The 27,428-nt window shown below is 37.3% G+C and overlaps 1 protein-coding gene across 1 annotated transcript in view; it reads left to right on the forward strand.

Moving 5' to 3' along the window:
- The window catches only part of brinp1 (bone morphogenetic protein/retinoic acid inducible neural-specific 1), a 123,039-nt gene that overhangs the window by 67,882 nt on the left and 27,729 nt on the right, over positions 1–27,428 (forward strand). Inside the window, exons 4-5 of the mRNA XM_008424389.3 lie at positions 7,193–7,362; positions 22,833–22,938. Of these exons, the coding sequence (XP_008422611.1) occupies positions 7,193–7,362; positions 22,833–22,938 (276 nt within the window). The remainder of the gene's footprint in view (positions 1–7,192; positions 7,363–22,832; positions 22,939–27,428) is intronic.

The raw sequence follows: 27,428 nt of genomic DNA on the forward strand, positions 1-27,428 counted from the left end.
CACTGTGAACAGAACAGGTTGTTCTAAGATAAGATGCAGCAACATTTGATCTGGCCCTGGCCTACTGCGATGGAGCCCACTAGAAATTGTGTCAATCACTGAGGGATATAGAATAGTTAATAATAGACTAATCTAACTAAACCGTTTCAGCCAACTGCACATGGGTAATAACAGGGTACTGAAGCAGAGGAGAGTTATCAATCCATATTCCATACTAGCTTCGTCCTGTTCAGAGTTGCAAGAAGGCTGCACATCAGTAGATGACTGGAGAAGGTGTGGGGTACATCCTGCATGGGTTGCCAATTCATCAACAATTTAAGGCTACACTCATAGCTAGGCATAATTAAGAATAACTTTGAAATATGGTGGGAAACCAGAGTATTCAAGAACCCCCCCCCCCCCCCCCTCCCAAAAAAAAAAATCAAAAATCACCAAGCACCAAACAGATAGTTACAGTTACAACTGTTCATTCACATGATGATCCTGTGAATGAATGATCCTCTTGCAGTGTTTAAATGATCTCAAGGTACATCTGCTTTCACTATATATTTCCAAAATGTCCAAACACAGTTAGTTAAAACAAAAGATGAAATGGGACTGACCTGAAATCACATGTTTGAATAGCTCTAAAACATGCTTTAATGATATTTTGAATTTAGTTTATCTCTTTCGGGCTATTGGAACTAAGATGGTTGTGTGACCATGGTTAAGTTGAGAGAAGATCTTTGATTCAAGGAGTTTTTTGAGAGTTGTAGAAATATGACTGATCTTCATTTTATGTTATTCTGAAATATTAAAGTCATAGTAATAAATAACTGCATATTTTTTGCTATTTATGAAACAAAATAAAATGGGTAGAACTGTGAAATATAGCTTTTACATTAGTTCATTGAATTTATAATGTACTGCTCTCTGCACTGTAATTAGTTCTTTTCTTTATCATTTGCTATGTAAACAAAAATGCATAAAAGCAAATTAAGAAAAAAGGATGCATTCATTTCTATTCACTTCAAAGGAAGGAGGACATCTAATGGGGTTCTTCACAACTGACCAATCAACTTTTAAGTTACCCTGGAGAAGGACAATTCATTTCTTCCCCTTCAATTATGTGACTCATGAGACCACAAAGTGCAGGTTGTTAAAGAGAGAATAGCCTCCTCTAACTTTATCGCTCGTCCTGCATGTGCATTTTTGTTTTGTATAGCTGTGTCCTTTACTGAGCATCTGTAAAGGCTGAGATAAAAGTGTGCTGACACATAACTTGAAACAAAAGGCCCCAAGGTTAAAGGGAACATGGAAACAATCCAGAGCCAGAGGAGACAAGCCAGAGGTTAAATGTAAAGAGAGACAGGAAACACATAAAAGATGCAATACAAGAAGATGAAAATGGACGCTGTGGTTGAAAAGAAAACCATAATAATTTGGGTATTTTTAAAAATTATTCTCAAGTTTTAGCCTTGTGGTGCATTATGGCTCTGGTATTCCTCCACTGAACACCTATTTGCACTTTAGTTTCATATGATGTTTCAACCTAATATTGTATCCAGTTTCCAAAGCTGAAAAAAAGAACAATAACACCCCCCCCTGAATTACTTTACTTTTGAATTCCATAAAGTCCGCTACAAGCATTCCTCTGTTTAAATAGCTCAAACACGAGCAATTTGTTAAAGCCTGAGGAGCAATATATGGCATAAGCCATAGGCGTTTAATTATGGCCTAACAGTGTCCTACCTGCAGCAAAAGGCTTTCTGCATAATCTCAATTTGAAGAAAGACAGAAATGTTCTGACCGTCGATGTTCTGTCCTAAAGCAACTTGCTTATAAAAAACCTTGTTACAGTTGGTGCTATTGCTGTGGTATAGATCTTTACACTGCTGTTACCTTTTGCTATAGATAATATTTACAGCCAGTTTAAAGTTATTTAGGTTTTTACAACTTGTCCAAATGGAACCTATTCTAAGCATGGCTTATTGCAGATAACAAACTACCAATTTAGGGTCCCGGCTTCTCTTTACAATTTTTCTAATGCCAAGGAATTCCAGAACACATATTTTTATGGTTCGGAAGTGTATTTTGATTAACATTGTATGATTTGGTACTAACAATCGAGAGCTAAATCAGTTTCTCTGCACTGGTTCCCTATGGTTCAGAGACGAGACATACTTTTGTTCGTTTATAAATCAGTGACACCACTTGACACCAAAACGCATTAAAAAACCTGTCACCATTGTACCAACCTTCCAGAACACTGAGGTCTTCAGGTTCTAGTCTACTCTGCATTCCCGGAATCAAAAGTAAACATGGAGAAACTACATTTGGTTTTGACGATCCTCTAATCTGAAACCAATTTCTAAAATGTTGAAACACTGAGATATTTTAACATAATATTATTAATCATCTGCCCCTGATTAATAACAACTGTAACAAAATAAACTGTAGTCTGTATCATTTCCCCTTATTTTGCCACTAAAAAATAATGTTTTGCTTGCTTAGCTCAATATTATCTATGCTACTAATTTAGATATACCTTTGTGGTAGCTGCATTGTCGTGTCACCAAATCAATCACTCTATACTAGAGTAAAGGACTATGAAGAAAAAAAATACTATTTTCTTGACTTTTTGTGAGAAGTGGACAAGTTGTAGCTGAAGGGATCTTCAGTATTAATGTCTTCATCCGGGGTGTTGTTCTTCCTTGTACTTATTTCATTATCTAGGATTTTGATATGACAATCTCAATAGGGAAGTTTTTAATCTGTTGTTTTGCTTAAAGCGTTTCATAAATTCCACTGAAGTTCTTTTGCTTCAGCGGATTTATGATTTTTGGACATTGCACCGCAATAAAGAACTGAATGCTGTTTATAGAACACAATGCTTCAAATCTATATTGGAAAGCATTAAGCTGATCATTTAGTGATGCTCCAGCTGATATCTTGTTTAAGCAAACTCTTTCTACATAGCACAACTCATATGTTAACATGTGCAGTTAAGATGTAAACTTGCTCTTACATTTTCTGTTGGATTTTGGTCCTTTTGAAAACAAAAAGGCAATTTTTTAAAAAGAGATTGGGCTATATGCCAATAGACGTATTTCTGTCTTTAGAGCAAATTTATTTTGGCCACTTTAAAGATGAGATACAGGGTCAAGGAAAGGTACAAAAGGAAAAGCAACAGACCACTCTACACCAAATAATATTGGAAAAGTATTGCAAACTAGCCATGGCTACAAACTTCAAAGTGTTTATTTGTTGACATCCAATACTAGTCCCTGCATAATTAAACTGAGGAATTAAATTGAAATGAGGGTGGCTTGAGGGTTAACTTTTTAGGAGCTATGCAAATTAGTTTTTAGACCCTTCAGTTAGAACTTAATTGAGTTATTTTTATTTTTTTTAATTGTTTTATTTTTATCCTGTATGCATCTTTTTGCCAAAGTTAGTAGCTTGGGAATTTTAGTTTTGCTTGTTCGGGTAAATCCATATACGCTTCTTGAGTTTGGTGGTATTCAAATGTTTCTCTCTCTCTTTTTTTATAAATATTTCTCCTTGCAGAGTAGGTCGGGTTCAGCTTTTACACATTGTTCAGCTTTGCTTTGTGCCTGTCCCTTCCTGCTGGGGTTTAATTGTTTAGTGTGTCTTGTCAGCCCCTGTGTGTGTTTCTGTCTATTGTCCTGTCTTTTGTTATTCCATCGGTAGTTTGTCTGTTCATCGGGCTCACACTCTTCCTCTGTTACATGTCTTCTTGTTCTCAGGCTACTTGTTTAAATTCATGATTTATTGGGCTGCACGGAATTACTAGGCTTAATGGTAAATTGTTTTATGTTGAACCTTTTAATTTCTTTTTATAAAGGATTTTTTTCCCCATCAAACCACTTTCTTTCCTGTCTTGAATTTGGAATCTCTGCTTCCAACTCTATCAGTTCCTGAGAATAACCCCTTTAAGTTAATTTTGAAAGGAAAATGTGCACTTATTTATTCCTCCTTTTTAGTTAGTTAAATCTACTGGGCTGCCTTTAATATTTATTAACATATCTTGTTGATGTGCAGAGTCCACATGGCTTACAGAATATGCATAGTACACCCAAGTATGTGGGAGTCTGCCTCATGTTATGGCTGTGTTAATTAGAATTGGCTCAAATCTAAAACTTGTGTGTACCGGCCCACTTTGTGCACCAGTGGGAACCCTGTTCTCTGGTAAATTTTGAAGTAAACGTTCTCCCTGCAGCTGGGCCAATTATCTTAATTTTTGTAATGAAAGAGTTATCATTTTTCAGTACTAAGCCAAAAGAATTGCAATCAAAATTAATTTTGGCAACTGAAGCCAGAGTCTATAGTTCAAATATGGAATAAGGGCTTTACCCTTGTGTGTAATCTAACATTGGTTCAAGAGATGCTCTTACTTTATTATCCCTTAAAACTGTTATTTTTTATTTTTTTATTTTTATTTTTTGACACACCAGAACTGGGCATTATATAATGTATATGCAAATAAAAATAATACCCAGGCTTTTAAAGTGTGGTGTTGTATAAGTCTGTAATAAATAAGGTACAAATAAGTCAGGTACAGTTCAAATAAGTGCTGAATTGTATGTTAAATATTTAATCGGGAGTTCAGCATGTTACGATAAGGTTTACACAATAAATCATGTTTTTTGCATCCCATTACTGCCAATAAATACTGAATTATTTTTGGAGGGGAGGTTTTTACCTTACTTTTGTATTTCTGAAAAAAAATGAAGGATTGGTTCTCGTTTGATAAATTGAAACCAGCAATAATGTATTCCATGATAATAATAGTTTGATGACAATTTGGTGCTCAGTGTGTACAGTCTTTGGGCATGCTGGTGGTTTAAGAAAATCTAATTTCATTAGCCTGTTTCCTAGCTGTGACATTATAAAGCAATATAATTTAATGTTACCCATTAAAATGACCCACAGGATTTGTGCCAATTACGGATAATAGAGTCCCACCTTGCCATCAGGTTACCTTAAAACTGTATTTCCTCCTCTGGCAGTTACTGACCTTAACTTGGATCCACAAAAAAGATACATATTTTGTTAATGCTGCTGCACACACAAATAAAACCTTTTGTTGATTTGAGGTAAAAAGGGAAAAAAAAAAAAGAAAAGAGCATTGCCTTTAAATGCCTTTCAGCTACAAACACACAAGCTCTGCATGCGCTAATTGTTTCTGGCATAGTGTCTCTGAGGTGCGGAGTAATAATGTAACAAGGTATTACTTACAGAAAGATGCACTCACATGATTTTTAAAGCTAAATTTGTTACAAGCTTGCAGTTTCAGCAGCATGACCCACAAAACCTTTATGGTATACGGTAAGTGCCACAACGAGTTGCAATAGAGATACAAAATGGCAGATGAAGGGCTTAACGTTAGAGCATTATTCTTGTTATGTAGTGTAAGTCAAGTGTGTGTAAGTAACTTTGCAAACCCCTGAGGGAGAGGGAGAGCATGGCATCATCAGAATTGGCCTTCATATCCTCAGTGGTTGTAACCAGGCGTGAGTCATTTGCCCTGACTGTTGCTTGCCCTTAGTCACAGTCACAGGCAGTTAAGTGGCCAATTCCAATTCATTTCTTGGGGCTAAATAATTATTTAGAAAACCTATGTGACAGAATGTTGAACAAGACCCAGCCATAAGGTTTGCCTTGCTCTAATTTTAAGGCAATCTGATCTTGTTTAAATTGTTGTTTACATGTTAAAGGTCAAAGACATATGCGTAACCAAAGAGGTGTTAAGCACTGTCCTGGTGTGTCATGTAAATGGATATAGAATAATAGTTCATTTTTGGTGATGCCATATATTAATTATTTCACATTATTTCACTGCATTCACTATGATAAAAAAAAAGTTCATTTTTGAAAGCAGAGTCTCACAAAACTTTTTGTATAATTTGATATATAATTGTCATTCAGGATTGTTAAGTTTGACTTAATTAAATAAACCTAAATAATGCCATGGAGTGTGCCAGTCAGTTAATCAGTAGCATGCATGTATACAGGCATGAGCCAAACAGTGGTGGTTAAACTGTTGCATGAGAAAAATAAACAAAGCAGTTGGTTGGTGTGTTAGGATTCAGAAATTTCCACTATAAGCGTTTATACTGGGAACACCAGGCTAAGGTGATCCCAAAATGCAACCACCTATCTGTTGAACAAACGAAAAACAGACACACAGACCATTATCTGCAACTCATGCGATAGACAGTTACAATGATGACAACTTTTTTTTTTTTTTTTCATCATGGATGCCTTATCGTAGGTGTTTGATTTGGTTTTATTAGACTGTGGGAGAACAACAAAGTACTTTGTGGCAAAGTGTTTATTTTTTTTATGACTTCATACCTTTTTCTACACAGATATTTTTTGTGATTTGGAGCATACAGTATGTGTTTGAAGAAAAATATATCACAGTAATAAGAGAAAAACAAAACAGAGAAATGATCTTCTGCACTTCCCACAACAGCTTTATTATATCAACTCGAGCTCATTAATGTGATTTAACCACGCTAATAAGTAATGCTAGTCACACTGGTTCAAGCACATCAGTAAATGATTGGCACAACCCATGATGCAATATCGTAGAAAAGCTGATACAGTCTTTTCTGTAAATGACAGAACCTAAACCATGTGCTTATAATCCCATATGCCGCATATCCCTTTCTGACATTACCTCATTTTGAGACCATTTTTGCCATGAATAAATACGCACTGTCTCTTCTATTACATTATGTTTCTGTATTCGCTCTTTGTCTACTGCCTTAATGAGTAGTTGGAAGAAGAAGAAGAAAAAAAAATCGAGATATTGTTTAACATTCAGCAGAAAAGTCCTGTGATGTCAAAGTGAGAAGAATTTTCACTAGATTTTTCTTGAAAATATTGCAATTTCAATGGGCATAAATCCAGGTACGTATCTGTGAACATGCCAGGTAGAGACAAGCAGCAAATATGGGGACTTTCTGGAAAACTGGGACATCCAATTTCTCAAGATAAAACTGCTTGCCTGGATACTCTAATCTCATATTTATGTGTTAAGAACTCTTTTTGAAGGTTATAGACATGGTAAGCTTTAACAAATGGAAATGTTTTCAATCCAATCGCATTTGCTATATGAGCAAACCTTTTAAAAAAATCAAAGCCGCATAGAACTGATCAAATTAATATTTGTTACTTGTAGGGGAGGAGGCTCTGACCATGTATCTGGCCAAGAACAAGCTGGACAGAAAGTTGGTTAATGCTACGCAGAATGTGGAAGCCCTCCATCAGCTGGCATCATCCTACTTTATTGACCGGGATGGTACAATGAGGAAGTTGCATGAGATCCAGATCTCCACAAATGCTATCAAGGTTTGTATATTTTTACAATTAATATACCATGCAATGTATATTTTTACCATTGCATCATAACTGCAACATTAACATGATGCAGTTATTATACAATGACTGAAAAATAGAATTCACAGAAAAACATAATTTGTTCGTATGAATTACGTTGAGAACATAGTTTCATTTGCACACTACTCACAAATAGGGTACTTTTGTTCAAGATTGGAGATTTTGCTTTTACTAGCCATAGTGCTTTTTCATTAGCCTAATGATGCAAATCTGCACAAAAATGAAAAAGAAAAAAAGCCAAAAACAATATAAAAATGTTATGAGCTTAACTTGTTTCATGACACTTAGGGACTTTTCCCATTTTGAAAAACAAGTTTCATATGACCTTATCCATGACTTTTTAATGTGGCCACTGCTGTAAGACATTTCAGACAGCTCATTTTGACCCACTAAATTTGTTGTGGTTGAGTTTATGAGTGGTAATTATAACAGATTGCTGGTCAAGGACACATAAATATGTCAGATTAGTCAAATCAACACCTTACTTGTGCTGTCAGAACATGATTAAACTGAGGCCCTTCTACCCCCTCAAACAAAAATAAAAGTAGCATCAACCATTTCCATGGTAAAAGACTTAAATATGTCAGAATTTCATTTGTTTACATATTTTTAATTCAATGGTTCTTCTGTCTTCCTAAAGCTGAAATAGTGAGATTAAGTACCAGTTTAATTTACTTTTATCATTATAATATTCATACTTTGTGCTCAAGCTGTTTCTGTCTAAAACATTTTGAGCAATGAAGTCATTCATTGATTCTGCAGACACTGAGGCAATGGAGCTAGAAACCAGAGCAATTAAATATTGATACCATTGAGCAATATTATCAACCAAAACAAAATGGCCTTTAGAAAGATCCTGACCATCTTTCAGTAATTAAGCCATGTGGTCATTCTTAATTTGCACAAAGAAGGAGGTTGTTGAGTAGTATAAAAAACAATTCTACATTTAACCACCTTTTATGTACTTTGGTGTAATAAAACGACAAGCTTGAATTATATAGATTACTGGAACTATACATTCCTTTCATTCTTTTAATATGAATATTCTTGTATAATAATTAGGGATGTTATGGCACTGTCATAACGTCCCTTGTTTTTTATAACCTTGTCTATATGCTCTATGTTGTCTTGACATTGAATCTACTAGATTATTAAAACAAACACAGACATTTAAACAAATTAATTAATAAATACATGAAAGTGAACATGAGTGTATAACTATTTCTCAAATTTAGCAGTTAACTTGATTAGCAAGTCTTCATAACAGCAACAATGACAATCAGGCAAAATATTATGGTCTGTAGCTATGTAGCTACAGACCATATGTTCTAGTAGTGGTGTATGTATACATACATATAGAATGACTTTTTTATACTATATTAGAAATACATATTATGTATTAAAAGATGCTTATGAACAAATAATTGAACTCCTTTGTTCAATAACAAATATTTCATTGCCTAAAATGCAATAACATAGCATTCTTTTAGTGAATGTTTGATCATTTGTAGCAAAGGATGCATCTGCAGTAAAAACAATTCTCAAAAGCCCTGTCCTTTCTGTTACCCTTAACATCAGTACAGTGTAGAGATGATTTGTTGATTTATTTTTTGGATTAACCAAATAGTAATTGTGTGCCAAAAAGAGATTAATAAGAAATTAAATGCAAAATGCATTTCTCTTTTGTTCTTTGAGCTTGTGTTCTCCAGCTAACGAATAATCAATCACCAAGTTTGTTCATGTTTTTCTCAGTCAATTCATCATGATTAGTCTGATTAATTATTTCAGCCCTAACATATATGTATAAGATGTATAGGTATTTCTGCAGACCGGGTACATCCTACAAGACCTGAATTGTGGAGTTGGTTTGACCCACTTTTTGAGTCATCATAACTTGTCAAACCCATTCAAATCTTTATACTTAGCCAGTTCCAGGATATGGTCTTCATATGCAGCTCTATATATCTTACCTACAAATAGAAGACTTAATGAAGACATAATCAATACTTTCACTGTACTTGTCATAATGTCACGCCTGGTCAATTCACATTTGTTATCTTACACCTAAAAACGTATCTTCCTTTATTCTACCCTTTACACACCTAGCAGTAATGTTATGATTTAAATTGTTCTAATACTAGAAAAAAACAACAACAATGAAAAAACATGCTTCTGGATAAAATCTTGAGAACTAAACATAATAACACATTTAGAATTTGACATAAAAACTGTGTTGAGAATAGGAGTGAAGATAAGCATAATTATGTATTTTCTTTCTAAGAAGGAGAGGCAACATGGAAAAGATTATATCAAGCAAAGCCAAAATACTACTGAAGGTGTGTATGTAGAGTAAAGCAGTCTCAGCCAACACAGCTGCAGGTAGAATTGTGTCATCTGCCCAAAGTTAATGACACTTACTCTAAAACAAAAAGCTGGCTGCTGTTAATTTCAAGGTTTGCTGATCATAGTTGTTTAGTTTTGCATGTATTTACAAAAATGTTTGTCATTATTAGTATTTGAAAATTACATTAAATTAATCCATGAGAGGAAAACATAGTCTCAATAATGGTAGAATTGAACAGAAATTTGAAACATGCCAAGTATTACTTCTGTTTACGATATTATACTACATATAATCATTGCAAGCACTCCCTATTGGTTTTTCCATCAATAAATGATATTTTGTGCAAACATTTGAATTATAACCAAAATTTTAACAGAAATTGAATTCTTCTGTTTTTCAAGGTCACAACAAAACTCTGTAGAGGACATAGTAAAACCTTGTTTATAAATATGTTGGACTCAACTTAATCAAATAAAAAGTTTAAAAAAAAGAAAAAAAAACTGAAAAAAAACTCTGACCAATGTTGTCACATATCTGTGCTTGCACACCTGCACAACAATTGCAAGTACACGCAGTGCTCACCCCACCAAAGCTTAACAACCCTGTCTTCATTTAGGGAGCACCTTTCCAGCTTTTTGTTGTTTTGAGTGACAAGTGGATTAAGGGGCTTTGGCAGATGAGACTTCAGGTAGCAGGAAGTCAAGCATGACAAAATTAAGCAGACCTGACAGCGACTGCTGCTGAGTCAGTTTCTAGGGAAAGCAAGGCAAGTGGTGTTGGGAAGACAGAGCCTCGATGCGGCACACGCACTGACGCACATGTCACTGCAAAGCAGAGTGGACTCTGTGCCTGTTCATCAAAACTGATGGAGCTATAGCATATGTGAAGAAATGGGGCCTTGCCGGTGCTCAGAATAGACCTTAAAATGCATCAGTGAGAGATGAAGGGGGAAGTTAGTAAATGGTGTATGAGGTAACCTTTCTATGTTCTTATCATGGACATATTTATCCTCCAGAGGATTTAAAAGGTGTTTTTCTTCAAACACATAACAGAACATTTCTGGTCCTGTAAAAACGGTGAAGAACATTGATTTTGCTTTAAGATGGGTGTCTTTCAAACATCGGTCTCCAGGACCTCCATGACTACTCAAACATGTTTGAGATATGACACATCAAGAAAACCTATATCCAGTTTGAAAGCAATCTTGACACTGCAGTTCTTCACATCAACCTTCCCAGCCAATTCCTACAGTTTTACATCAAGATCATATCTGTACTGAAAGAAATCCTATAGTCAACCATCTTATTTGCAATTTGGAGGTGTGTGTGCTTCTACAGAGTTGCAAGTCTTATTCCAATAAGATCCCACTGCAGAATGGTCTCTATTTGTAAACTATAAGCTATATTTCACTGCGAGCTCAACACAAAGCAATCTATACATTGAAATGGTCTGATTAGGCCACTGAAGTTTTTGTTGTAGAGCTCATGGATTGTTTGTTTTAATTGCATCGTGAGATCCTTTTTATTACAGCTTGAGCAGTAAAAGAAGGAAATTTATCTTGAAGTTCCATCACCATGGGGGAAATAATCAATTGCTTCAATTGCTGAATTGCTGCCAGCCTGATTTAGACATTATTGGTGCACTGCCCAGAGACCAGCATAGACAGACTTTCAAATTATATGATGACAAGTTAAAAGGTGTTTATGGGTTCCACCTTAGGGATAGGTGACTGGTTCTGCAACAAGGATTTGCCACACAGGATCTAGTCTCCTAATCCTAATACTGCCATAAAGAGAATGAACAACAATAATCTCATCACACAAGTTGTGTGCTTGTTCAAAAAAGTAGGGCATTTGTCACGCTCTGTTCTAGATGCACCCCAGAAGACCTCTCCAGGCCTCCACAGAGAACATCTACCTTCTGACTGATTTTTTTTATCAGTTTAAATAAATTTACCTTAATGTTTGTTGAAAACAATGCTAGGCTAAGATTTTTCATGAATGTCAGAAAAATGTGCACTAGCAAACAAAAGTATAAGCAGTCCTTGACTGTGTGCAGACGTGACTGTAGAAACATCATATAAATTCCAAGACGACTCTGGTTCAGACATGCAACAGATAAAGCAGCTCTGTACCCTTGAGAGAATATTTATGTTGTACTGTAATAACAGTATTATACGGCAACCATTATTTTATTCTTTTTCAGCTCTTTTTGCAATAATTTATACAGTGAAATTAAATTGTCTTTTTATGAATTAATACAGCATCATTATGCTTATATACATCTGGAATGTAGAACACAACAAATACCTGAAGACTGAAATGGTATACGTGAACTGTAACAAAGGCAACACCATCCCACCAGTCACGTTGGCAACAGACAGACGACGATCAGAATGTACAGAGGAGGCAGAGTCCATCAGAAAGCACGGATCTATAAACACAGAGAACAAGGCCTTTTCTCCTTCACTATTGATTTGGTATGTTGGTGAAACCTGCTTTGGAGAGCAAACGTCCAATCAGTCGAAAAGGAAAAATAAATAAAAAAAGCCTATTGGTCAATACTGCAAAAATGTTTCAGACATTTTCTGTCTGCAAATAAGTTAGTTGAAGGCAGATCTACTACTAGTTTAGATGGGTTTTAAGGTTTAAATGATAAAAACTACAATTCTAAAAAAAATAATTACATTTTTATTCACTATTGCTCATGCTGGCAATGTGTACTGAAATATGTTGGCTTTCTTTTATAAAATACATCTACAATGAATATTAATTTTAGACCTGAGGCCAGTTTAGATACCAGCAATTATGTCAAATTAACATGGGAGAAGGACCATCTGGCTTATCAGCTAACAGTTCAAAAGGCAGCCTGTGCTGTTTTGTGGGCATTTTTGTTCACTGCAATGCATGGGTAACCTTATGAACACAGTTAGTACTGGACAATATGTTGGGGTTGTTTGTAGCAACATGTGGTAGCCTAGTAACCAAACAAGTTGGGTCAAAACAATTAGGTCTTTCTGCTGAACTGCTCTGACTAAACACCAGACCTGCTTTTAGCTGTTTAACATAATACAATACAATATAATATAATAAATGATGAAATTGGTTTATCAAGTCAATTAAGGACTCGCTTTGACCCGTCTACTCCACTCCTACATGATTTTCTTTTCAAATATTCGCTTATTGTAATAATATATGCTGATTATTGTAACCAAAATCATCCATCCATAACGGTACGCCTATTAGTACAAAAATATCTGGTACTACGCATATTTACAGAACAATTTCGACAGTACAGTTGCTTCATTACAAAGTCTAAAAATCAAAACAAGTCCAAAGTGATTTCAATGTGTTATTTTCAAATATGGTCAAACTCATATTTAAACATTTCCAAAACATCAGCATTGACCCTTTTCAAGTGGTTATTTTGTCATATTTATAACATTTTGCCATTGCCATTTTCTTCAATACATTTGAAGAGTATTGTAAAGTTCGTTTATATTGGTGGCTCATTTTACTAAGTGAGAAACATTAAACACATTAAATAGATCACATTCAAGCCATTTTTTTCAAATCTTTATTTTTGTAAAGTTTGACAATGTTCCACTTACAACTAATAAGAACTCAGATTAAAATATTATCTTAGAGCAATAAAAAAATTATTTGAATACAGAAATTGTGCGTATTTAGACGACAGTTAATATATTACGAGGTCAGTCAAAATTTAATGTGCAAGTGAAGACAAGTTTTCAATCCCAAACAAAATAAAGGTTAAAGATGAGTCAAAATGCTATTGCTGAAGCACGTGATTCAAATAGGATTCATACATAGCAAAAATCTAAATAATGTATTGTCAAATAAAATGACTGCCAGGTTTAGATGACTAATTGTCTTTATTTGACTACTAATGAGGCAGTAAACAACTATGTGAACATCAGGACAGACAGCGGGGTATGCAACAATCAGTCTTTGATGACATCAGGCAACTGTGCCGACTCTCTAAATAATTGTCCTCATTTACAAGCACTATATTTTTTTATCAGAGATATACAAACAGTTATCCGTTTGTTATTGGTATCCAACAGGTTTAGCATAGTGTGCAAGCTGCAGCAGTTAAAATGATGAAAACTTGTTATATAACATTTTCAATTTCTGATATAAAAATTGATGACTGAGGAGTACTTATTTTATTATTGAATAAAATTATATAATGACCAGTATGGTCCAGGGTGCTAAGTTTGAGATGTGATTTCAGCAAAAGTGGACTGCTATCTAAAAATTCTGTCCTCCTAATAACATCCAGCTGCTTTCCTATAAATGGACTGACTTGATGACTGATTCTGTGCACATTAGCAACCTTAATGAATTCAGTATTTCAGATTTAAAATGCTTCCTACAGACTATCCACATTATATAATAGTTATATTATTATGAAAGGAAACAAAAAATATTTTTCACTTTGATTGCGGCCTTGTCTGTTCTGTTTTTTGTTTTTTTCAATGCACACAAACTTGCATACACTCAGACAAACAAGCAGCTTTCAAACTGGCCTGGGGTTACTGTGTAAAGAGATAGGATGGGATAGACGTGGGGTGAGAAGGATTTCTGTAAATATGCAAAGTCTCTTTCACTAAACAGAAAAATAAATAAATCGCAGAACTCTTTTGACACAGTGGTCATATTGATATACAATATAGTGCTTTAAATATTGTATGTCAACTCTTATTAAAGAAAAGTCCAAACACATTCTTCTGTTCATTTTGGCACATTTTTGTGTATGTAGAAAGGTTCAGCTTCTCCTGCTGTGAACAATACCATCCCTTGCTGATAGAAATAAATGACATGCGGTTGTTGTGTCTGTGCGGCTGAACTCGAATGCATCAAGCCAGGACTCCAGCGGGTCGGGTCATTTAGGAATGAAATAAGATACTCAATGAAGTGTTGTAATGGAAAGAAAATGTCAATTTTACGACTGAGTGTTTTTCTGCAGGAATGTCTGATGATGCCGGAAAAAGTATGATGAGGAATTAACTGGGCTGTTTGTCCACGTGAGCCTGCGTGCTTTCATGACCATGTCAGCATGTATGTGAGTGTGCGGCTGACTGCGTAAGGTTGTTTCCGTTCATGCATGATGTGTGATAGTAAATAGGTGTGCTTTCCCCACACGAGTGGAGGATATGCTTGCTGCAACCACCACAAGGTCACCTATTCTTACAGTCACACTGGGCAGATTTACACTAGCAATCAATATGCATACTTCCTGATGATGCTGCAGTGCTGTGGATTGGTAGTGGTGTGCCAACCACAGCCAATGATCTTATCTCTTATTTCATGCTCCAGTCTAGTGAATCTCATGCAAGGTGAAATATGCAACATGTATGCAGTATGACCCAGATTTCTAAAAAAAACAACAACAAAAAAACAGTTACAAAGTTTAAAGCATTTTATTTGTAATTTGTATGTACTAAAAACAATCTAAATATATTTAATGTGCAGTGCTGCTTTAGCTTTAAAACTTGAATGTGCCACAGTTGTACAGTAATTAGAAAGTATTATTTTTGTAACAATTAACTTTGTAAAAAATCTGATTTACATAAAATTTATCCTCATTGCCTCTACATCCCTACAGCGCCACCTCCTTGTGAGACTGACGGGAACACCGGCGCCAAATGCACTATTTATGAATTATTGAAGAGAAAAAATGTCCTCAGAGATTTTCCACGACCAGGATAGGAGAACTACTGAAGAGCAAGTCTTTTCATTTTCTATGTTGCCATAAATAGCAAGTCATTAAGAAAATGGCAGGTGACGGGCAGATTAGGAGAGGCACAGCAGAGGAGATGTGTAATGGAGACAGTTGAACCTTACGGTATTCGTCCCAGTCCCACTCATATATCTCATTGCCTTCATTCCTTGTCTTTGTTATTGTACAATAACAAATCAGGTTTTTTTTTTTTTCATCCTTATGGCTCTTTCAAGTATAATTGCAACTTAGACACAAAGTATCATGTGAGGTTTGGTTTCAGAGAACACATCCTGTGAAGGATATTTTTTAAAAACACAAGAAGGAATTTACCACTTCCATGACAAGCACATGGGTTCTTGCAAAAATAATGAGTTTTTTTTGCATACTGCTGTAATTAGTTTGGTTTGTTTGTCTTTGCACACTGAAGCATTCAGTACATATTCAACCAAGGATAAGGGTGATGTCTAATAAAATAAGTTAGAAAAGTTCTTTCTTGCATTCCTTCTCTTTATGCACACACAAACATATATATATATATATATATATATATATATATATATATATATATATATATATATATATATATATATATATATATATATATATATATATATAGCAGGGGTCTATGCTTGTTTGCTTACTATGTCAGAACAATTTCATATCTATGCCGTGCTACATCAAATCACTTATTCTGTTCTGTGTTCATGACTCATTAGGGGCCATTGCATTCACATGCCACATTTTGAGTTTACATCTACATTTAAATCCTAAAGAGAGTTGTAATTGAACTTTTTATTGCGGCTATGTCTATTAGCATGTTTTTTTTATGAAATGTAGTAGAAGATGTAATGTAGAAATCATCTGCTATTCATTAATTCCTATATGAATAAACAGATTTGGTCAATCAGGCTAATTTCTCCTAAAGTATAATTTGTTAATTTCTGCTGTAACTTTCTGATATTTACAATTTCTGCATTGTGAGATGTAGGGATGCAACTGGTAATTGGGCTAGAGGTCAAATTGATTAACTAGTGCTGCAGAAACAATAGCTCATATGGGATACATAGTGAGAGATGTAAGCAGAGTAATCTATTTTCTCTTTCCCATACAAATATAGACACCAAGTGCCCAGAGGGTTTATTTGAATTTTTTTTTTTTTCTATGACTGAAAAGTTTACATAAATGAAGAAAGTTTTCAAACATTGTGGGCTTTTGGGAAAAAGACAGTTGAATATATTGAAGAAAACTTTAGATCTCATGTGCATTATCTCTTATTTACCCAGTTAGATGGTAGCCCTGATGGCAGATGACAATTAAAGGGAACGTTCCAGAACTGTGATTTTTGACTGTGTGCTGTGATACATTCCCAGCCTGGTGGGATTCCACTGTTGTGTTCTGCTCAATAATCCAAATCCTTTAAGTCCCACTCGGCCCACTTCAGTCCTTTGATTGTTCCTTTTATTTTTATTGCGTTTAACTCCATTTTCATAATCTGATGCACTGCACAGCGTGTGCTAGGGAAAGAAAAGACAAGTGCCACACACTGTTCTCCTATGGTCATTCAGATTACAACCGCTAGTCTTTAATCCGTAAAGATGACTTTGTCTGTGCTTAATTTAAAATGGAAATTTTCAAAGACATTTCTCTGTAGATGCTGTTCACTGAGTGAACTTCACTCAGTAGAACTGTATGTTACTAGTAACAAAATGCATTTGCTAGTTAATACACTCTCCTGCATACCTGATATGAGTTAATTTAATTAGTAACTAGTTGATTTGCTCTCACACATGAATCCTTTTATACTTTTCCAGCCATTGCCTCTGACCCAACTATTATGAGACTTGGAAGAAACATCCAACCTGAAATGATATTGTTTCATTCATAAAATCGTAAAGTTTCACAGTTCAAACATTAGTTATATTTTCTAGGTTTTGATATGAAAAAAAAATGCTCTTGTGATTTAAAAATATTTTGTTTTTCATTTCATTCAACTTTAGATAATGCCCAAACGTTTCAGGAATTCAAGTTCTACTCGATGTCAAACTAGGGAAGTGGAATAAAAAGGACAATGAGACAACTAAATTAAGCTACAGTAAGTTTGAACTAAGCCTATTGATTATTTGAGAGTTCCTTGAAGGAATCTGAAGTTGCAGTGATGTGAATCTTTTCGCTGGTCTCTAAGTGTTCAGACAACATAATTTTAGAGTAACTATAGCAGAGAAGTCCAGGAAGTACAACATTGCAGCAATATTCTTTGCAAATAATCAAACCAAAAGCTTCTGTAAGAAACAATCAGACTTTGACGTCATTCTTGATCTTGTCTATATCTCTTTTGCACCAGACAACACTTATTTATGTTTTAAGAATATTTTAGCCACATGCTACTGCTTTTTTTATTAAAGGTCCAGCTTTTAATTTTTTTTATCCAACATGACCGTATATATTATATTGCATTAAAGCAGCTATCCTCACCAGTCCGAGTTTAGTGGTGTTTCCTTTTCCCTGCATTTAGTTGTTCTTTATAAATCGCAAGTGATCAAGTGAAACGTCGAGTTTCTTTATTTCTGCTGTTTTGTGTGGAAAAGGATGAGAAAAAAAAATGCTGAAGGATTTATGCAAGACCAAATGGATTGAATACTATAATTATATATTACTCTGAGAGAGTTTTGGCCCTGTCTGTCAACTGCATCCACACCTCCTCGTCAATCCCTCCTCCTGATCGCCTCATGCCAAGGGTAAGATATACATCTGTCTAATTTCTTGCTTGTCAGCCCACCATCTGGTACAGTATCAGCAATAAAGGCAGAAAAAATTGCATCCCACTTCAGCTCTCTCTCTCTCTCTCTCTCTCTCTTACTTTCTCTTTTTCTCTCCCTCTCTCTCTCCCTTTCTGTCTCTTGCTTTTCTCTCTCACACACACATACAGTGTAGAGCTGCTTGCTAAAGTTACTGAGGTCAAATGTTGTGATGATGGTGAAGATAAACTTTTTTTTTCTGGTCTACTTTGATGGATGTTATAAAAATAAAGGAATCCCCGATGACTGCAACTCAGCCATCAACTCATTTAAATAATAAATAGCTGTATATTTCTGATATTTCTAAAAGTATTGAAAAGTTATTATTAGCCTAATAATTATACTAATGTTTTATGTAAAGGCAAACCTAATAAAACACTGTCATAATTGAAAAAAATAAAATAAATAAAATTACAATAAAATTACAATATTTTATGATGAAAAATACCTTTTGGACTTGGTTTTCTCTCGCCCGGACGCGGGTCACAGGGGCCCCACTCTGGAGCCAGGTCTGGAGGTGGGGCACGATGGCGAGCGCCTGGTGGCCAGGTTTTTACCCACGGAGCCCGAAGAGGAGACGTGGGTCCCCCTTCCGATGGGCTCACCACCTGTCCGAGGGGCCAAAGGGGTCGGGTGCATTGTGCTACGGGCGGCAGCCGAGGGAGGGGACCCTGATCCTTCCTCGGCTCCCTCCCTCGGAGGGGCGGTCTAATCCTCGGCTGCAGAAGCTGGCTCTTGGGACGTGGAACGTCACCTCTCTGTTGGGGAAGGAGCCAGAGCCAGTGTGTGAGGCTGAGAGGTTCCGGCTAGAAATAGTTGGCTTCACCTTGACGCATGGCTCTGGTTCTGGAACCAGTCTCCTTGAGAGGGGCTGGACGTACTTCCACTCTGGAGTTGCCCAAGGTGAGAGGCGCCGGGCAGGAGTGGGCATACTTGTTGCCCCCCATCTTGGCGCCTGTACGCTGGGGTTCACCCCGGTGAACGAGAGGGTAGCCTCCCTCTGCCTATGGTTGGGGGGACGGGTTCTGACTGTTGTCTGTGCTTACGGGCCGAACAGCAGTTCAGATTACCCACCCCTCTTGGAGTCCTTAGAGGGGGTACTGGAGAGTGCCCTTCCTGGGGACTCCCTTGTTCTACTGGGGGACTTCAACACTCGTGGGCAATGACAGTGAGACCTGGAGGGGCGTGGTTGGGAGGAACAGCCCCCCCGATCTGAACTCGAGTGGTGTTCTGTTGTTGGACTTCTGTGCTGGTCACGGATTGTCCATCACGAACACCATGTTCAGGCATAAGGGTGTCCATATGTGCACTTGGCACCAAGACACCCTAGGCCACAGTTTGATAATCGATTTTGTCATCGTTTCATTGGATCTGCGGCCGTATGTCTTGGACACTCAGGTGAAGAGAGGTGCGGAGCTGTCTACTGACCACTACCTGGTGGTGAGTTGGCTCCGGTGGTGGGGGATGAAGCCTGTCACACCTGGCAGGCCCAAACGTGTAGTGAGGGTCTGCTGGGAACGTCTGGCTGAGTCCCACGTGAGACGGAGCTTTTACTCCCATCTCTGGCAGAACTTCGAACACGTTCCGGGAGAGGTGGGGGACATTGAGTCTGAGTGGACCATGTTCCGTACCTCCATTGCCAACGCGGCTTATCGGAGCTGCGGCCGCAAGGTTGTTTGTGCCTGTCGTGGCGGCAATCCTCGAACCCGTTGGTGGACACCTTCGGTGAAGGATGCTGTCAAGCTGAAGAAGGAATCCTATCGGGCCTTTCTGGCGTATGGGACTCCAGAAGCAGCTGATGGGTACTGGCGGGCAAAGCGGCATGCCGCTCGGGTGGTCGCTGAGGCAAAAACTCGGGCATGGGAGGAGTTTGGAGAGGCCACGGAGAAAGACTTCCGTACAGTTTCTAGGCAATTCTGGTCCACCATCCAGCGTCTCAGGAAGGGGAAGCAGTGCAGCACCAACATTGTTTATAGTGGGGATGGTGTGCTGCTGACCTCAACTCGGGATGTCGTGGACCGGTGGCAGAATACTTCGAAGACCTCAATCCCACCAACATGCCTTCTGTTGAGGAAGCTGAGCATGGGGACTCTGGGTTGGGCTCTCCAATCTCTGGAGACGAGGTCGCTGAGGTGGTCAAAAAGCTCCTCGGTGGCAGGGCCTCCGGGATAGATGAGATCCGCCCGGAGTTCCTTAAGGCTCTGGATGTTGTAGGGTTGTGTTGGCTCACGCGACTCTGCAATATCGCATGGACATCGGGGGCAGTTCCCCTGGATTGGCAGACTGGGGTGGTGGTCCCCCTGTTCAAAAAGGGGGACCGGAGGATGTGCTCCAATTACAGAGGGGTCACACTCTTAAGCCTCCCTGGTAAGGTCTATTCAGGGGTCCTGGAGATGAGGGTCCATCGGATAGTCGAACCTCGGATTCAGGAAGAGCAGTGTGGTTTTCGTCCTGGTCGTAGAACACTGGCTCTACACCCTCAGCAGGGTCCTGGAGGGTGCATGGGAGTTTGCCCAACCAGTCTACATGTGTTTTGTGAACTTGGAGAAGGCGTTTGACCGTGTCCCTCGGAGGACCTTGTGGGGGGTTCTCCGGGAGTATGGGGTACCGGGCCCTTTGATATGGGCTGTCAGGTCCCTGTATGACTGGTGTCGGAGTCTGGTCCGCATTGCCGGCAGTAAGTCGGGCTCGTTTCCGGTGAGAGTTGGACTCCGCCAAGGCTGCACTTTGTCACCGATTCTGTTCATTACTTTCATAAACCGAATTTCTAGGCGCAGCCGAGGTGTTGAGGGGATCCGTTTTGGTGGCCTTAGGATCACATCTCTGCTTTTTGCGGATGATGTGGTCCTGTTGGCTTCATTAGATCGTGATCTGCAGTTCTCGCTGGAACGGTGTGCGGCCGAGTGTGAAGCGGCTGGGATGAGGATCAGTGCCTCCAATCCGAGGCCATGGTCTTGAGCCGGAAAAGGGTAGAGTGCCTTCTCCTGCCTCAAGTGGAGGAGTTTTAAGTATCTGGGGATCTTGTTCACGAATGAGGGAAGAGGGGAGCGGGAGATCGGCAGGTGGATTGGGGCAGCGTCTGCCGTGAACCGGCACTGTACCGGTCCGTCGTGGTGAAGAGAGAGCTCAGTCAAAAAGCGAAGCTCTCAATTTACCGGTCAATCTACATTCCCACCCTCATCTATGGTCATGAGCTTTGGGTCATGACCGAAAGAACGAGATCACGGACACAAGCGGCCTAAATGGGTTTCCCCGCAGGGTTGCTGGGCTCTCCCTTAGAGATAGGGTGAGAAGCTCGGTCATCCGGGAGGGACTCAGAGTAGAGCCACTGCTCCTCCATGTCAAGAGGCGCCAGTTGAGGTGGCTTGGGCATCTGGTAAGGATGCCTCCTGGACGCCTCCCTGGTGAGGAGTTCCGGGCATGTCCCACCGGGAGGAGGCCTCGGGGAACACCCAGGACACGCTGGAGGGACTATGTCTCTCGGCTGACTAGCACATCAGATATGTTTTATCACATATTTTCATACACTCATAAAGAAAAATGGGGGTTTGGCTTATGATTCATCGAGTTTAATCATTTTAATGCAGGCTTTTGTGCATCACAAGGGACTGACTACACCAAAGTTAATGCCTGATACATATGGTGTTTCTTGATGTGTGTTATTGTTTTTACTTTCTTTGAAAAGTGACCTTGATTTCTATGAAATATGATTCTTATTACAACACAAAGATATTATTCTGATTCAGAATGTATGTGTCAGTAATATATTAAAGGTATACTGTTGTCTCTCCCTGTCTATTTATTTTCTCAAGTATTTTGATCTTTTCCATCAATTTTCAGTATTTTGTCAGTCTAAAAAATGGACACCATTCATTCACAAATCACCAATGCTAAATGTTAGCAGTTTTTGGCTGCAGTTTGCTGTTGTTTTATTGGTTGTTTTGCCACCCTGGTTTTTGCGTTTTTCACCACAGCAACCTCATCATATCAATTGACAAATTGCTTTAAAATTATTCCCATCTGAATTAAGAATGTTACGTGTAAATCAGCTGTTTCTTAAATTTGCAATTGAGACTTACTTCTAGAAATGAGTCGGTGAAAGCATAACATTAGGAGTGGTTTAAAAAAATTGCTTTGGTTATTGAAGCTTTAAACTATATGGTAAAACTGCACAATCAAAGCTCTTTTGTGTGCAGGCCATGGGGTACAAATTTACTTGTATGAATGCAGTGTAATTAGCATGTATGAAAGGCTCTCAAAAAGAAAAACCATCTAATAACTGTTATGTTATTCGCTGACGGCAGTAATAAAAAGCTGACATTGTTAATGGCTGGGTAGTCTTGTGATCGTTTCTTTTCTTGACTTGAAATGCGTTGCTGCAACATAGAGGGAAGTGAGAAAAATGCTACATAACCTGATGACAGCATGTCTGCTGAAGATGAAAGCGGTTCTACTCATTGGGTGTAATATACAGGCAGACACTTACACCTACATTTCCTTGTAATGTGGCTTTCATTAAACTCCTAATTCTCTTGCAGGTGACAGAGACACGGACAGGGCCGCTGGGATGCAGCAGCTATGACAATTTGGACTCGGTTAGCTCGATCCTCCTGCAGAGCCCTGAGAGCAAGCTTCATCTGCAAGGTAAACAAATCAAATACAGCCCCATGCTTTCCAAGGATGTTGGACATCAGAGGGCAGCAGCCTGTTAAAATTAAAGGAGATCTGTAGTTGCACATGAAGTAGGAAAATGGTTTGTGGTTGCTGAAGAATTGAATGTCAATGCACTTTTTAATTGGCACTGGGTTTGGAATAGATTTGCTCCCGAATCCCCTCTGGGGGATTGCAGTACAATTTTCTGGTTATAGATGTCTGCTCGTGTTCTAATGTGATTGTGTTCCTAAGTCTTCCTTAAAGCGCTGATCAAAGACGGGCCTAAATACAAAACAGTTCCTTCGGTTTCAGAGCTGAAACTCCTTATAAAGGTGTGGTGCATGCAATCAGTGTAAAACATTGCCTGTCCTATTAATTCTGAGCCACATTCTGATTTGTAGGAGTTTATCCAATGAGCATATTATGTAAGTCACTCTCAAAGATTGTCTAAGTTGGAAAGTAAAGCATTTGCATTCGGTTCACTGGGTGTAGCAGAATTTTAGCAGCAACTTTTACTCATTAGTATGTTCTTCTCGAAAAAACATGGGTTTTTAAGGGGCAGCATAATGTAATTTTGCATAGTGCCATATTTTAGAATAATCAAGTGATGATGATGTAAAGCTCAAAAAACCTGATTTTACGTAATGCTGTCTCTTTTTAACACCGACACAATCAGAATAGAAATCACAAGAAAAAGAATCACATGCAGTGATTGACACTTGGAGGGAAAAGAATGACAGTTTTTAACAGCAATGATTGATCCATTTGTGTAGTTAAGTTTACATACATATTAACACCAATCCTAGAATCACAGAGACTTCTCTTTAATACACACACCTCCTAGTTTTACTCCAATGCGGTTTGTCAAAGAAACACTTTTAGGTCCTTGAGTGCCACTTATTCTAAGCTTCTAAGCACTCAATAAGTTTTTTCAGAAAAATGAAATAAAAAAAGAAAAACCTTTATTGTCAAGCATCAAATCTATTAGCATGAAGCATTGTTGGCACCCAACTGACAGATGACAGAGCAAGAAAAGCAGGTTTTTTTTTTATTCTCTGTGATAATACCCATAACAGAAAGGAAAAGCTTTATGAGTTGGTTTCCAGCTAAGGATTTTCTTCTTGGAGCCAAACTCTGCTTGTTACTGATGTGCAAGGATGAACGATAAGAGATTTCCTTAAAATGCGTTTTTAAGAGCAATTATTCCTGTCATTAATTACAAAGACAGCTGATGGTGTAACTTGCTGAACGGTAATAGTGCTCTTCAAAGTAATACACTTCACACCACCGATGAAGAGGTATATAAACACTGAAGAGCTTTTAGGGTTTTTGCTGCCAAATAGATTTCTAATTACTTCCAGTCATTAAAATCACCTTACACTTCTCACGTTGGCATTAACGTAGATATAAGTGCTGGTCTTCATTTTATCTCCTTGTGAGGCATATCCTCTGATCAAACTGCTAAGTCTACTTTATGATTTGAAGCTATACATTTAGCAATGGTTATTGTTGTGACTGTTACTTTTAGTTTTTTTCCCACTATTGGTTATATAATCAAATACATTAATAAAGTGAATTAATTGGGGTTATTTAGAAGCACAGTTGCAGTTTTTAATGTAACTGGTGTACTAAGATATGCTTTTTTGATAACGTATACATTTTGGTTTTAGCAGCATTATTTTTGTCTGAGGGGCTTGAGCTACATTCAGTAACACAATCACAGCACTACAAATAACAAAAGACTGATACATGTTTAGATATTTGTTACTGTTAATTGTATCAATATTATTTAAAAAATACCACAAAATATTGTAATAAAATTTTAATTCAATTTCTAATTCCAGTTTGCCCCTTTATATAACACCATGTATTCAAATCTAGATTGTGGAAAAAAAAGTGTTCTGAACTGTGGCAGGCATAAACACTCTTTGTGGTGATAAATATAATACATTTTGACATTTCTATAAAACGTTCTACGATTCACATTTATTCTAACCTAATGAGATAACATGTACAGGTTCTCTACAAATAAAAAGAGAGTTAGGATTTAATGCAAGTAAAATGTTTTAGATTAATTGATTCAGGAAGAAATAATAGCTTTGCTAGTTCACAAATATTTCTAAACATCCAGAGTATTTATTTTGCACTTTTCGATTTTAAGTGAAAGTCAGGATGTGTGTTCTTTTATGTCGAGCTACATTTGAAAAACAGCTAAGATAATAGGTCACATTTGCTTCTCCTATCACCAGAATCAATACAACATTTATTCAGCAGACCAAACAAGTGCCTTCTTTTATATCGCACAAAGCATTCTTGAAAACATTGGGTCCAATGTTACAATTACAGAGACTCTTTTCACTGCCTTCACTTAAACTGATGAATAGCTGAGAAGAAATTGGCTCAAGATAAAAAAGTCAATTGTTCCATTCAAAGGATACATTGACGGGATAGTGTTTGAATGTTTTCCACTGAACAAAGTAATCTTTAAAAAAATTAGCAAATAAGATAATACTTAAAAAAATTGGAACAACCTCTGGACTTCACAGTGGCCCCATTCATACAAAAACACTAACAGGTTTATTGTGGCCCTTGACTGGTCTTTATAGCCAATGCCAAGAAATAACAGCTTTGACAGCATTGTCCTCTTTGACTACAGAGCATAAATGGACTTTATAGACTTTCCCTTGAGAGAGACGGAAATGGTTGGGCCCTGTGCTACTCTAATAAGCTCTAGCAGCTCTCAGCACTTCTAATGAACACCCGCCATGTGTCTCATTTACAAATGCCTATTGACCTTTTACCAGACAATTAGCTAAAATGCTAACTTTTGGCATTTAAACTGTAGGGAGGAGTCGCATCTGGCCAGTGTGGATGATCACAGATCACCAGCAGCAGTTTCTAATGTGAAAATGTGTTTTTATATGGATGACTAAATGTGTCATATTTGCCAAATATGTTTTTTTATATATATTACAGTAGTAGTAAAAGGAAAATGGTAATAATAATAAGAAATCATGGAGAAAGATTAAGAAACATCCACTGAATATACCCATATTTATAGCACCAAAATTCTGATGTTCTATGTTTTGATATTTAATAATTGCACTTATTATAAAAATAGTTCACTTCATATAGTGCAATTGTATTTGTGACCTACCAAATGCATGCATTTGTTTCAACTTGTGGCCAAATCTTTCATGTATGAACATGAGCTCTTAAAACTAACAGCTTCTAGTACTGCTATTGCAATATTGAATATCCGCCTTTTAATTACAATAAAGAGGAAATATGTTGTTAACACAAATCAAAAATTTCCTTCTTACACATTTCTTACTGCAGCACTTGCTAAGCCAAGAAGCAATGGATGTTTTTTTTTAACCATATCAAAATATTTTGTGAGATGAGCGACACAATTCTGCAAGGTCATATTCAAATCTGTTCCAGTCCCAGTGCTACTGAATCAATGCTAATGCTACTCAGAAATTACAACAATGAACCCAATAATAGTATTAATTAATGTCATACTATAAATACTTTGTCTGCACCGTTGAGGATTTACTTACTGTCTGATAATACAAAAAAACCTTTTTAGCTGTTCAGGGCCGCTCATGGATTATGTATAGAATTGATCATACCCAAAATATTAATTACAAGTCCTTAAATGTGGGACAAATTTAAAATTCAGACATTGGTCTTTAGCTACTTTATATTTCAATGAAATATATAGTTTAACTAATCTACTTGAAACATGTTACCTTTTTCAATTTCTGTAAAGATGTAATCGAGCTATAAAATTGCTACCTTGTCCTCTGACCTCTATGCTCTCATCTGTACATATTCATTCTTTAACAGATTTGTGTGGAGTTATTATGATAGTTATTGTAATTTTAAAAAGCGGTTTTGCACTGCAGAACTAAATGTTCAAGTTTGTCCCACCCCACCCTAAAATGTTCACCAGAAAGCATCACGGTATGAGTTTTGTTATGAGTGCTGCTGAAATATGCAGTAAAAGGCTACTGAAATGTGCAGGTCAGAATAAATAATGAAATTAAACGACTTTAATATTCAGAACCGATTTGCTTGTTTTATTCATAACCATTCTGGTCTTTAAAAATATGCTTGTTTGACCTCATTGTTCAGGTAAGCAGTAAGGGAAAAATAAATGTTAAAGTCTCCTTTTGCATTCAACTTTATGAAACAGCTATTGAAGAATAATATTTAGTTTATACAGTTTTCTTTTTCTGCTTGAGGAATCCTCGAGGCACAGTTAGTCCCTAATAAGTTCCGTTGTGACTGATCATTATATTTCTTCCCTTTCTTCTCTATTCCCTTGTTTTTGTTTTCTTTGCTTCTCTTCTCCTACCATTTAAGTCTATGACAACCAGAGTGAAAACTTGCCACCCTGATTGAGGAGAGTTTCTGATTCTTTTCACCCTGATGTAGGTTTTTGCCTCCAGCACTTTGCTAAGAAATGAGACTAT

Source organism: Poecilia reticulata, chromosome 12, assembly GCF_904066995.2.
Source record: "Poecilia reticulata chromosome 12, P_reticulata-male-v2, whole genome shotgun sequence".
In the NCBI taxonomy this organism is placed as follows: Eukaryota; Metazoa; Chordata; class Actinopteri; order Cyprinodontiformes; family Poeciliidae; genus Poecilia; species Poecilia reticulata.